The sequence below is a fragment of the Coregonus clupeaformis genome, unplaced genomic scaffold (assembly GCF_020615455.1).
Source record: "Coregonus clupeaformis isolate EN_2021a unplaced genomic scaffold, ASM2061545v1 scaf2454, whole genome shotgun sequence".
Classification (NCBI taxonomy): Eukaryota; Metazoa; Chordata; class Actinopteri; order Salmoniformes; family Salmonidae; genus Coregonus; species Coregonus clupeaformis.
The window spans coordinates 57,501-71,279 of NW_025535908.1; the positions used below are offsets into that span (position 1 = coordinate 57,501).

Consider the following 13,779-nt stretch of genomic DNA (forward strand, 5'->3'; position numbering starts at 1 on the left):
AGGCTTGGGAGATTGGAGGGTTGGATGTTTGGGGGATTGGAGGCTTGGAGGCTTGGGGGATTGGAGGCTTGGGAGATTGGAGGGTTGGAGGTTTGGGGGATTGGAGGATTGCAGGCTTGGGAGATTGGAGGGTTGGAGGTTTGGGGGATTGGAGGGTTGGAGGTTTGGGGGATTGGAGGCTTGGAGGCTTGGGGGATTGGAGGATTGGAGGCTTGGGGGATTGCAGGCTTGGGAGATTGGAGGGTTGGAGGCTTGGGGGATTGGAGGCTTGGGGGATTGGAGACTTGGAGGCTTGGGGGATTGGAGGCTTGTGGGATTGGATGCTTGGGGGATTGGAGGCTTGGAGGCTTGGGGGATTGGAGGCTTGGGGGATTGGAGGTTTGGAGGCTTGGGGGATTGGAGGCTTGGGGGATTGGAGGCTTGGAGGTTTGGGGGATTGGAGGCTTGGAGGTTTGGGGGATTGGAGGCTTGGAGGCTTGGGGGATTGGAGGCTTGGGAGATTGGAGGGTTGGAGGTTTGGGGGATTGGAGGCTTGGGGGATTGGAGGCTTGGAGGCTTGGGGGATTTGAGGCTTGGGGGATTGGAGGTTTGGAGGCTTGGGGGATTGGAGGCTTGGGGGATTGGAAGCTTGGAGGTTTGGGGGATTGGAGGCTTGGAGGCTTGGGGGATTGGAGGCTTGGGAGATTGGAGGGTTGGAGGTTTGGGGGATTGGAGGCTTGGAGGCTTGGGGATTGGAGGCTTGGGAGATTGGAGGGTTGGAGGTTTGGGGGATTGGAGGCTTGGAGGCTTGGGAGATTGGAGGGTTGGAGGCTTGGGGGATTGCATGCTTGGGAGATTGGAGGGTTGGAGATTTGGGGGATTGGAGGATTGGAGGTTTGGGGGATTGGAGGTTTGGAGGCTTGGGGGATTGGAGGATTGGAGGCTTGGGGGATTGCAGGCTTGGGAGATTGGAGGGTTGGAGACTTGGGGGATTGGATACTTGGAGGCTTGGGGGATTGGAGGCTTGGGGGATTGGAGGCTTGGAGGCTTGGGGGATTGGAGGCTTGGGGGATTGGAGGCTTGGAGGCTTGGGGGATTGGAGGCTTGGGGGATTGGAGGCTTGGAGGCTTGGGGGATTGGAGGCTTGGAGGCTTGGGGGACTGGAGGCTTGGGTTCGCGGACCAACAGCTATTATTGTTGTTACAATCTTGACAGGAATGCCCAACACTGTATGGTGATTGGTTGTTATCTATTCTAGAATTCTAGACAATCAAAACGTCCAATCAAGATGTTCCCATAATATGGTTAGAGAGGGGAGATTAAGATGGCAGGATGTAACGTGGTTAGAGAGGGGAGATTAAGATGGCAGGATGTAACGTGTTTAGAGAGGGGAGATTAAGATGGCAGGATGTAACGTGTTTAGAGAGGGGAGATTAAGATGGCAGGATGTAACGTGTTTAGAGAGGGGAGATTAAGATGGCAGGATGTAACGTGTTTAGAGAGGGGAGATTAAGATGGCAGGATGTAACGTGGTTAGAGAGGGGAGATTAAGATGGCAGGATGTAACGTGTTTAGAGAGGGGAGATTAAGATGGCAGGATGTAACGTGGTTTAGAGAGGGGAGATTAAGATGGCAGGATGTAACGTGGTTAGAGAGGGGAGATTAAGATGGCAGGATGTAACGTGTTTAGAGAGGGGAGATTAAGATGGCAGGATGTAACGTGTTTAGAGAGGGGAGATTAAGATGGCAGGATGTAACGTGGTTAGAGAGGGGAGATTAAGATGGCAGGATGTAACGTGTTTAGAGAGGGGAGATTAAGATGGCAGGATGTAACGTGGTTAGAGAGGGGAGATTAAGATGGCAGGATGTAACGTGGTTAGAGAGGGGAGATTAAGATGGCAGGATGTAACGTGTTTAGAGAGGGGAGATTAAGATGGCAGGATGTAACGTGGTTAGAGAGGGGAGATTAAGATGGCAGGATGTAACGTGTTTAGAGAGGAGATTAAGATGGCAGGATGTAACGTGGTTAGAGAGGGGAGATTAAGATGGCAGGATGTAACGTGTTTAGAGAGGGGAGATTAAGATGGCAGGATGTAACGTGTTTAGAGAGGGGAGATTAAGATGGCAGGATGTAACGTGGTTAGAGAGGGGAGATTAAGATGGCAGGATGTAACGTGTTTAGAGAGGGGAGATTAAGATGGCAGGATGTAACGTGTTTAGAGAGGGAAAAGGCAGGATGTAGGGGTTAGAGAGGGGAGATTAAGATGGCAGGATGTAACGTGTTTAGAGAGGGGAGATTAAGATGGCAGGATGTAACGTGGTTAGAGAGGGGAGATTAAGATGGCAGGATGTAACGTGGTTAGAGAGGGGAGATTAAGATGGCAGGATGTAACGTGTTTAGAGAGGGGAGATTAAGATGGCAGGATGTAACGTGGTTAGAGAGGGGAGATTAAGATGGCAGGATGTAACGTGGTTAGAGAGGGGAGATTAAGATGGCAGGATGTAACGTGTTTAGAGAGGGGAGATTAAGATGGCAGGATGTAACGTGGTTAGAGAGGGGAGATTAAGATGGCAGGATGTAACGTGGTTAGAGAGGGGAGATTAAGATGGCAGGATGTAACGTGGTTAGAGAGGGGAGATTAAGATGGCAGGATGTAACGTGTTTAGAGAGGGGAGATTAAGATGGCAGGATGTAACGTGGTTTAGAGAGGGGAGATTAAGATGGCAGGATGTAACGTGTTTAGAGAGGGAGATTAAGATGGCAGGATGTAACGTGGTTAGAGAGGGGAGATTAAGATGGCAGGATGTAACGTGTTTAGAGAGGGAGATTAAGATGGCAGGATGTAACGTGTTTAGAGAGGGGGAGATTAAGATGGCAGGATGTAACGTGTTTAGAGAGGGGAGATTAAGATGGCAGGATGTAACGTGGTTAGAGAGGGAGATTAAGATGGCAGGATGTAACGTGTTTAGAGAGGGGAGATTAAGATGGCAGGATGTAACGTGTTTAGAGAGGGGAGATTAAGATGGCAGGATGTAACGTGGTTAGAGAGGGGAGATTAAGATGGCAGGATGTAACGTGGTTAGAGAGGGAGATTAAGATGGCAGGATGTAACGTGGTTAGAGAGGGAGATTAAGATGGCAGGATGTAACGTGGTTAGAGAGGGGAGATTAAGATGGCAGGATGTAACGTGGTTAGAGAGGGGAGATTAAGATGGCAGGATGTAACGTGTTTAGAGAGGGGAGATTAAGATGGCAGGATGTAACGTGGTTAGAGAGGGGAGATTAAGATGGCAGGATGTAACGTGGTTAGAGAGGGGAGATTAAGATGGCAGGATGTAACGTGTTTAGAGAGGGGAGATTAAGATGGCAGGATGTAACGTGTTTAGAGAGGGGAGATTAAGATGGCAGGATGTAACGTGGTTAGAGAGGGGAGATTAAGATGGCAGGATGTAACGTGTTTAGAGAGGGGAGATTAAGATGGCAGGATGTAACGTGGTTTAGAGAGGGGAGATTAAGATGGCAGGATGTAACGTGTTTAGAGAGGGGAGATTAAGATGGCAGGATGTAACGTGTTTAGAGAGGGGAGATTAAGATGGCAGGATGTAACGTGTTTAGAGAGGGGAGATTAAGATGGCAGGATGTAACGTGGGTTTAGAGAGGGGAGATTAAGATGGCAGGATGTAACGTGGTTTAGAGAGGGGAGATTAAGATGGCAGGATGTAACGTGGTTAGAGAGGGGAGATTAAGATGGCAGGATGTAACGTGGTTAGAGAGGGGAGATTAAGATGGCAGGATGTAACGTGGTTAGAGAGGGGAGATTAAGATGGCAGGATGTAACGTGGTTAGAGAGGGGAGATTAAGATGGCAGGATGTAACGTGGTTAGAGAGGGGAGATTAAGATGGCAGGATGTAACGTTCCAAGGGATTTAAGGGATGTTTCGAGACGTGGATATGAATAAATGAGGTCTCTTATCAGACTAATGACATCAAACAGGGCCGACGCTCGCAGCAGAAGAAACAAACCTCTCACGCTCGCTCAAAACTTTAGCATTATGCACACGTATAGAAAGACTGAGGCGGTGTCCAAAATAGTACCCTATTCCCTATACAGTTCACTACATTTGACCAGGACCCATGTGACCCATGTGACGGTCATTGAGGCGATACACACTTACAATTTATCAAAGGGACTCCATGAGGTGGGGAGCACAAATCATTCACAACCCCTCAGCAGGTTGGGCCACAGTCTGAGAGCCAGAGAAGAAAGGAGGCCATTTTGTGGTTGATAATGACATGCTGGTAGCTTTTTTTCAGGTGAAATGGCCTCAGTGGGACAGTAATTGCGGAGGCTTCCAGGCCTGCTGGCATCTGTCCTGTCAAGCTTTTAGCACTTTCTGTATTTCGTGCTGAAGCTTATCAAATATAAAACACATGGCTGGCTACTCCTGCAGCCTGGCAGCCTGGCTGGGGGATGGACTGAGACGGAGGCTGGATCCTGATTGGCCCTCCTGCAGCCTGGCAGCCTGGCTGGGGGATGGACTGAGACGGAGGCTGGATCCTGATTGGCCCTCCTGCAGCCTGGCAGCCTGGCTGGGGGATGGACTGAGACGGAGGCTGGATCCTGATTGGCCCTCCTGCAGCCTGGAAGCCTGGTTGGGGGATGGACTGAGATATTTTTTTATATATTTTTGGGTCATTTAGCAGACGCTCTTATCCAGAGCGAGATGGAGACTGGATCCTGATTGGCCCTCCTGCAGCCTGGAAGCCTGGCTGGGGGATGGACTGAGATGGAGACTGGATCCTGATTGGCCCTCCTGCAGCCTGGAAGCCTGGTTGGGGGATGGACTGAGATGGAGACTGGATCCTGATTGGCCCTCCTGCAGCCTGGAAGCCTGGCTGGGGGATGGACTGAGATGGAGACTGGATCCTGATTGGCCCTCCTGCAGCCTGGAAGCCTGGCTGGGGGATGGACTGAGATGGAGACTGGATCCTGATTGGCCCTCCTGCAGCCTGGAAGCCTGGTTGGGGGATGGACTGAGACGGAGACTGAATCCTGATTACCCCTCCTTGGCACTGGCTGACTTTAGTACCAAAAATAATTTAGAAACGTGGTTAGGACGTTAGAAGAACGTGTGTGTGTGTGTGTGTTTTGCAAGTGTGTGCATGCATTAGAAAGGAGAGTGTCCAACTCCAATCTGTTAGCAACAGCTATGAGGAATAGCTAGCAGCCAAAATGGAGGAGTGCCATAGTCAATTAGTGAAAAGAGCCATGATAAATGAGTTTGATCATCACACATGTCATCATGGCTACTATCCACCTGGTTGCCATTATGAAACACCACACTGCCCTTTGGTTGTGGGGTATCACCTTCCTGTGTGTGTGTGTGTGTGTGTGTGTGTGTGTGTGTGTGTGTGTGTGTGTGTGTGCGCGCACGTACGCGTGTAGCTGACCATCTGTCACAGAGTGGGATCCTGTAGGCCGTTTTGCGGTAAGCATCCCAGCATGCTTTGGGAGAGTGATTAGAATGCCGTAGGGGCGTTCGCCACTCTCTGATTCACCTGTCTTTAGTTCCTTGGAGTTACAGTTCATTATAATCCACCTGTTCTTTTAATATTGCCTTCCGGCGGGACATCTGAGGGTCCTGGGTTGTATTTATTAGGATACGCAACGGAAAAACGTTTTGCAAAATGGAAAATAAAAATGAGTGGTTCTTGTCAGACACGTACTGGTAGTCCCTCCATGTTTCAGTGAGTTTTCTTCCGTTTGGTGCCGAATGAATACACTGGTTCTGATATCACCATGTTAAGCTGCGGACCCCCGCTGTACTGTGGGAATACACTGGTTCTGATATCACCATGTTAAGCTGCAGACCCCCCGCTGTACTGTGGGAATACACTGGTTCTGATATCACCATGTTAAGCTGCAGACCCACCGCTGTACTGTGGGAATACACTGGTTCTGATATCACCATGTTAAGCTGCAGACCCCCGCTGTACTGTGGGAATACACTGGTTCTGATATCACCACGTTAAGCTGCAGACCCCCCGCTGTACTGTGGGAATACACTGGTTCTGATATCACCATGTTAAGCTGCAGACCCCCGCTGTACTGTGGGAATACACTGGTTCTGATATCACCATGTTAAGCTGCAGACCCCCGCTGTACTGTGGGAATACACTGGTTCTGATATCACCATGTTAAGCTGCGGACCCCCCGCTGTACTGTGGGAATACACTGGTTCTGATATGTTCCTTTCACAATGGACTGGTTGGCTCAAGTCCAGCAACCACATTCTCCATGGAAAATAATCGGTTCAGTTCACTTCTACAGTTTCTACAATTGTATTAATTTATTGTTCTAACCACAACACAGTCTGTATCAACATGGATACTGTGATGTCACGAGAGGCTACACAGCTTTCAGCGGGATTGCTCAAGTAGTGCAAGGAGACCAGGTTCAACCAAAACAAGGATTTTATTAAAGGTCTTGGGAAACTAACGAAAGTATAACACAATTCTGTTCTCTGGTGGCTCTTTAAGGGTTAACAGTTCAGGGATGTCTCTTCCACATCCAAAATCATAACTCTCCCTCGCTCAAATAACTTTTCCCCAGTCTTACTGTATTCCACGTTGCAGCTAGTGGCCATCCCAGCAAAACGTCCTTCCAAATGTCCCACACGTATTTCCACAGGTGCATATATCCAAAGGTGAGTATTTCCCAAAGGTAAGTATCTCCAAATCCTTATATTCCTCATGGAAGTGGACGTGCAGCACTCTTGTCCTCCAGAGAGCCCAGGTTGGAGACCGTGTCTCTTCCCTTCAACAAACCTTCAGCTCATCAGCTCCTGATTGGTTTCAGCTGCGTGGGAAGATTGGCCATAGAGGGTTGGAGTTCCCGACCATACCAGCAGATGGAGCCATAGCTGTCTGGGTTTGCAGCCATCTCAGGGGGATGTAACGTCCCTCCAGGACACAGCCTCTCGTGACATCACACATCCCCCTCCTCGGGACCGACGTCCTCGTCGGGGTAAAGGCAGCGAAGAAGGCATCACGCCGGGAGAGGGCGTCCGCATTGCCGTGGTGCTTGCCAGCCCTGTGGACAACAGAAAAGTTAAACGGTTGCAAGCTCAAAAACCATCTGGTTACTCTACTGTTTGATTCCTTGTTCTTGGCCATCCACTGCAGAGGGGCGTGATCAGATACCACCATGAAACGTCGGCCCAGGAGATAGAACCGAAGGGGACTCCAGGGCCCAGACTACAGCCAGACATTCTTTCTCCACCGTTGAATAGTTCTTCTCTCTTGGAAGTAACTTTCTGCTTAGGTAGAGAATGGGATGTTCTTCACCGTCATGTGCCTGGGTGAGGACAGCACCCAGACCCACCTCCGAAGCATCCGCTTGGACAATGAATTCCTTCTTGAAGTCTGGTGCCACCAGGATCGGACTGGAGCAGAGTGCTCGCTTCCAGGTTGAGGAAAGCCGCCTCCGCCGCAGGGTTCCACTTCACCATTCGTGAGTGGCGTTTGGTCGTCAGCTCCGCCAACGGTGCAGCTATGGTAGCAAAATCTGCAATAAAGCGTCTATAGTAGCCAGCGAGGCCCAAAAATGACCTTACTTGCTTCTTGTTGATGGGCTGCGGCCAGTCCTGTATGGCCCGCAGTTTGGCTTCCTGTGGTTTGACCAACCCCGCCCAATGGTGTACCCCAGGTAGTTTGTCTCACTGAAGGCCACCTTGCACTTCTTCGGGTTTGCCGTGAGCCCTGCTTCCCTGAGCGAATCCAGCACCGCTTGTACCCGGGGTAGGTGGCTGGCCCAATCCTGACTTTGTATAACAACATCATCCAAATAAGCCGCTGCGCACCTCTTGTGGGGGCGCAAGGACTCGATCCATCAGGCGTTGGAACGTGGCAGGTGCCCCGTGGAGACCAAACGGAAGTCGGGTATACTGGTAGAGCCCCTCCCGGGGTGGCAAAGGCTGTCTTCTCCTTAGACGCCGGGGTCAAGGGCACCTGCCAGTAGCCTTTTGTGAGATCAAGAGTGGTTAGGAAACGAGCATGCCCCAAGGAGTCTATTAAATCATCGACACGAGGCATTGGGTATGCATCAAATTCAGACACTTCATTCAACTTCCGATAGTCATTACAAAATCGTACTGAACCGTCTGGCTTGGGAACTAGTACGATGGGACTTGCCCAGGCACTGTGGGACTCTTCGATTACTCCCAACTCCCGCATCTTCCTTACCTCCTTCTGTATAACCACTTTACGAGCCTCTGGCACGCGGTACGGGCGCTGGTTTACCGTTCGGCCAGGCATGGTGCGGATCTCATGTTGGACCACCTCTGTGTGACCGGGAAGGGAGGAGAAGACATCCTGGTTCTGCTCCACGAGTTCCAGGGCCATCTGTCGTTGATGTGGGGACAGATTTGGACCCAGCTGAACCTCTTCTCGCGCCGGTTCCTGGGTCTCTGTGGGGGGGTAGAGAGCTGAACAGCGCCTCTCTGGCGTGCCACTTCTTTAAAAGGTTAACATGATAAATCTGCTCAGTTTTCCTTTTATCTGGTTGCCTCACCTTGTAGTTTACTTCTCCCATGCGTTCAATGACCTCATATGGTCCTTGCCAGGTTGCCAGGAATTTGCACTCAACGGTTGGCACCAGGACCAGCACTCTGTCCCCCGGCTTAAACTCCCTGGGTTGAGCAGATCTGTTGTAGGAGGCTTGCTGTTGCCGCTGACTGGCCTCCAGGTGTTCCCGCATCATGGGATAGATGGCCTTCATTCTCTCCCTCATAGCCCCTACATGGTCGATCAGTGTCCGCTGTTGGCATGGCTGCTCCTCCCAGGCCTCCTTGGCGATGTCGAGCAGTCCTCTGGGTCTGTAGGAAAGCAAGAGCTCAAAGGGTGAAAAACCAGTAGAAGACTGAGGTACCTCTCTCACCGCAAATAATATGTATGGTAACAGCTGATCCCAGTTGCGCCCATCTTCCCCTACCGCTTTCCGCAGCATGGATTTTAGTGTTTTGTTAAAACGTTCGACTAGGCCATCTGTCTGGGGGTGGTAGACCGAGGTTCTCAGCTGTTTGATTTTCAGTAAAGCACAGAGTTCTTTCATCACCCTGGACATGAACGGAGTCCCTTGGTCCGTCAATATCTCTTTGGGATTCCCAGACTAGTTGAGAGACGGAACAGCTCCTTGGCGATTTGTCTGGATGTAGCCTTCCTCAGCGGAATGGCCTCCGGGTACCGGGACGCATAGTCCAGAATGACCAGAATGTATTGATGTCCCCTGGCACTTTTCGGTAAGGGCCCGACTATGTCTAATCCAATCCTCTCAAAAGGAGTTTCGATAATGGGCAAGGGAATGAGCGGGTTTCTATATGTGGGCTTTGGCGCAACCTGCTGACACTCAGGGCAACTACGGCAGTAGTTCTCTATCTCTTTGTGTACTCCTGGCCAAAAGAAACGTTGCATGATTCTTTCCTTAGTCTTCTCTACCCCCAAGTGGGCCCCTAGCGGGTGTGTGTGGGCTAGGTTGAGTACTGTGGCCCGATAGGGCTGTGGCACGAGGAGCTGTTCATGCACTTCCTCATTTTTCTTGACTATCTGATATACTAACCCCCGGTTTACTGCGAAATGGGGGTAAGTAGGGGTTGTCTTATCACCTAACACTACACCTTCTAATACCTGCACATTTCTTAAGGCATTTGCAAGAGTAGGATCTTGTAATTGAGCCGTACCATACTGGCCTGTGAGAGGGGGAAGCTCTTGGGTGCCTGGGACGTCTTCTTCACTGGAGAACGGAGCACTTTCCTGGGCTGCGTTCTCTTCTCCCGTATCCGGACCAGTCTCGGTGTCGGTCTGGGCACCTGCCATCCCTATCAGAGCCCGGGCGGGAGTGAGTAACTCGGAGGATTGCACCGGAGCCTTCCCAGGATGAGTCTTGCCTCTCCGTTTCCGAGGTACTCGGGTTATCCTCTCCTGAGACTCTCTCCAGAGTGGGTAAAAGGCTGGGCAGTCTGGCCCAATTAGGACCGGGACGGGGAGGGAATCAACCACCCCCCGCCGTCGTGTGTATGGTTCCCCGTGTGCTGGTCATTGTAAGTTCAGTAATGGGGTATTCTCTGGTGTCCCCATGGACACAGGAAACTGGGAGGACTTTCCCCGGGGTCAGACACGTTGGGCCCACCAAATCCTTACGCACCAGGGTGGCCCGGCTACCAGAATCCAGTAAGGCCTCCACATCATGGTGATTCACAGTTACCGGGCAGGTGGGGGGTCGATCTGGGCCGCCATCTACGACTCCCAAGAGCGAGGCAAAACGGTGTGTGGGTGCTGAGCTGGAGGACTCCGCAGTGGGCATAGGTTCATCGGCTGGTTTCCCACACTGCCAGGAGATATGTCCCATCTCCCCACACCGGTAACACTGTCGAGTTTCCCCTCCTGGTGTACTCTTCTTGGACCCGCCTGGTTTCTGGCTCCCCCTGGAGCCGGGATAAGTCCTGACGTGGCTGGGTTCGAGACCTTGGGGTCCTTTGGACGGGTTCTTCCCCTTTGTGGTGGGGCCGCACTCCTGGGGTCTTTTCGGGAAGCATTCAGCATCTCCGCTGTGGCCTGGTACTTTTCCACAGCTTCCACGGTCAGATCAGCCGTGGTCAAGGCCTGTTGACTGATGAACCGTTTTGCCTCATAAGGCAGGGCGCGTAGGTAACGATCCACCACAACGGCCTCCACCACCGCCGCTGCTGTATTCCTCTGCGGATCCAGCCATTTCCTTGCGATTCGGACAAGTTCATGCATCTGCGCCCGCGGAGGTTGGTCTGGTTGGAAGGTCCAGCCGTGAAAGCGCTGGGCCATACCAAACTTTGTGAGTCCATATCTGCTGAGGATCTCAGACTTCAGGGCATCATAGTCAGTAACCTGGTCAGGGCCCAGGTCCCGGACAGCATTCAGCGATTCCCCGGTTAGAAAGGGGGCTAACAGACCAACCCACTGTTGCTTGGGCCAGGCTTCCCCTAGTGGCCGTGGCCTCAAATGCATGCAGGTATGCCTCAATGTCATCGGTAGCTCCCATCTTAGATATAAAGTCACTTGCCTTTATTGGGCGGGTATTTTGGACAACCCTCTGTCTCTGCAACTGCAATTCCTCTGCCTTCAGAAGGTTGGCTTTCTTTTGCTCCTCCACGAGAGCCACGTTTGCTTGCATCTGGGCTTGCTGGCCAGCAACAAGGGCTTTCAATATGTCCTCCATTTCAGTCGGCGGGGAGCCTACGGCCAACTTGGAAAACTGGGTGATCAAACCTTCGGTATCCTCCTCTGACATGCACTATTAACGCTTGAGCGTGCCCGTATTCTCCACCATCTGTGATGTCACGAGAGGCTACACAGCTTTCAGCGGGATTGCTCAAGTAGTGCAAGGAGACCAGGTTCAACCAAAACAAGGATTTTATTAAAGGTCTTGGGAAACTAACGAAAGTATAACACAATTCTGTTCTCTGGTGGCTCTTTAAGGGTTAACAGTTCAGGGATGTCTCTTCCACATCCAAAATCATAACTCTCCCTCGCTCAAATAACTTTTCCCCAGTCTTACTGTATTCCACGTTGCAGCTAGTGGCCATCCCAGCAAAACGTCCTTCCAAATGTCCCACACGTATTTCCACAGGTGCATATATCCAAAGGTGAGTATTTCCCAAAGGTAAGTATCTCCAAATCCTTATATTCCTCATGGAAGTGGACGTGCAGCACTCTTGTCCTCCAGAGAGCCCAGGTTGGAGACCGTGTCTCTTCCCTTCAACAAACCTTCAGCTCATCAGCTCCTGATTGGTTTCAGCTGCGTGGGAAGATTGGCCATAGAGGGTTGGAGTTCCCGACCATACCAGCAGATGGAGCCATAGCTGTCTGGGTTTGCAGCCATCTCAGGGGGATGTAACGTCCCTCCAGGACACAGCCTCTCGTGACATCACAATACCTTGAGTGGGCGTATCCTTGAGTGGGCGTATCCTTGGGTTGTGTCCAAAATTGCAACCTCTGCCCTATATATTCCCTGTGGACCATGGTCAAAAGTAATGAACTGCATAGGAAATAGCGTGTCCTTCAGGATGCACATTACATTCTTCTGATGCATACTTTTTTATTTTCCTTGGCTGCTTACTCAGTCACTGTCCTGTCCGGTGTTTCGCTGAGCTAGCAGGACTCATCCAGAACATGCTCATGTAAACCCTTTAACAATAATCATTCAGCCATGCAGTGGGGCTGAGGTTACATCCCCAATGGCACCCTTCTTTTGACCAGGACTCATAGGGCTCAGGTCAAAAGTAGTGCACTATGTAGGGAATAGGGTGCCATTTTGGGACGCATGCCTAGGTTGAGTTCAGTTCTGCCTGATTCTAATTGATATCCCTCAGTCCTCTAAACATTGCCTGTGTCCCAATGGTTCCCTACCCATATGGGCCCTTGTCAAAAGTAGTGCACTATATAGGGAATAGGGCGCCATTTGACTCTGCCCAGATGTGATGCGTGATTTGAAGGAGTCAGGCGCAGGAGGGTAAATCCCAGTATACAGAGTTTATTCCGGAATACAGCGTAACCAGTCCAGTGCGCAAAACAGGCGCACTGGAAAAAACAGGCACACGGGGAAAATTACCCCGGCAACACAAAATACTGAGGTCAACCGAGCTACTATTCCTCACAATGAACAATCACCCACAAGGACAAGGGGGGCAGAGGGAACACTTATACACATACTAATGAGGGGAATATGAACCAGGTGTGTGTAATTGACAAGACAAGACAAATGGAATGATGAGATATGGAGCGGCAGTGGCTAGAAGGCCGGTGACGACGAACGCCGAAGCCTGCCCGAACAAGGAGGGGAGGCAGCTTCGGAGGAAGTCGTGACACCAGGGAGCATGAGACTGTGAGAGGCATGATGATGCACGCCATAGATCAGCTATTGGCTGTTACAGCAGAGTTCATCAAGTGGAAAGTTATGCCACGTTTATCATATGGGTTGTGCATAAATCTATGTTGAACTTGGTCTCATGTTTCAGAGAATAGTAGCCTACAGACAAATATTCATTTCTATTTCTCAATCTTTTTTTGTAGCAGACTACTATCATCCTGTGGCGTACTGCATTAGCATCAAATAGCCCCCGCGATATGCAACTTTTCAGGGAAGTTAGGAACCAATATACACAAGCAGTCAGGAAAGCAAAGGCAAACTTTTTCAAACAGAAATTTGCATCCTGTAGCACTAACTCCAAAAAGTTTTGGGACACTGTAAAGTCCATGGAGAATAAGAGCACTTCCTCCCAGCTGCCCACTGCACTGAGGCTAGGAAACACTATCACCACCGATAAATCTACAATAATCGAGAATTTCAACAAGCATTTTGCTACAGCTGGCCATGCTTTCCATCTGGCTACCACTACCCCGGCCACCAACTCTGCACCCTCTGCTGAAACTTGCTCATGCCCCCCCGCTTCTCCTTCACACAAATTCAGACAGCTGACGTTTTGAAAGAGCTGCAAAATCTGGACCCCCTACAAATCAGCTGGGCTAGACAATCTGGACCCTTTCTTTCTAAAACTAGCCGCGAAATTGTCGCAACCCCCTATTACTAGTCTGTTCAACCTCTCTTTCATAACGTCTGAGATCCCCAGAGATTGGAAAGCTGCCGCGGTCATCCCCCTCTTCAAAGGGGGGTGACACTCTAGATCCAAAATGCTACAGACCTATATCCATCCTGCCCTGCCTTTCGAAAGTATTTGAAAGCCAAGTTAACAAACAGATCACCGACCATTT

General features: G+C 50.7%; 1 protein-coding gene across 1 annotated transcript in view; it reads right to left on the reverse strand.

Annotated features, from left to right (window-relative positions):
* LOC123488747 (extensin-like) overlaps window positions 1-4,997 on the reverse strand; it is a gene marked incomplete at its 5' end in the record, with an annotated part of 5,458 nt that extends 461 nt beyond the window's left edge. Inside the window, 3 exons of the mRNA XM_045219544.1 lie at window positions 1-938; window positions 4,423-4,620; window positions 4,712-4,997. The exon at window positions 1-938 is cut by the window's left edge and continues 461 nt beyond it. Coding sequence (XP_045075479.1) covers window positions 1-938; window positions 4,423-4,620; window positions 4,712-4,997 — 1,422 coding nt within the window. The remainder of the gene's footprint in view (window positions 939-4,422; window positions 4,621-4,711) is intronic.
* Window positions 4,998-13,779: the final 8,782 nt, after the last annotated feature.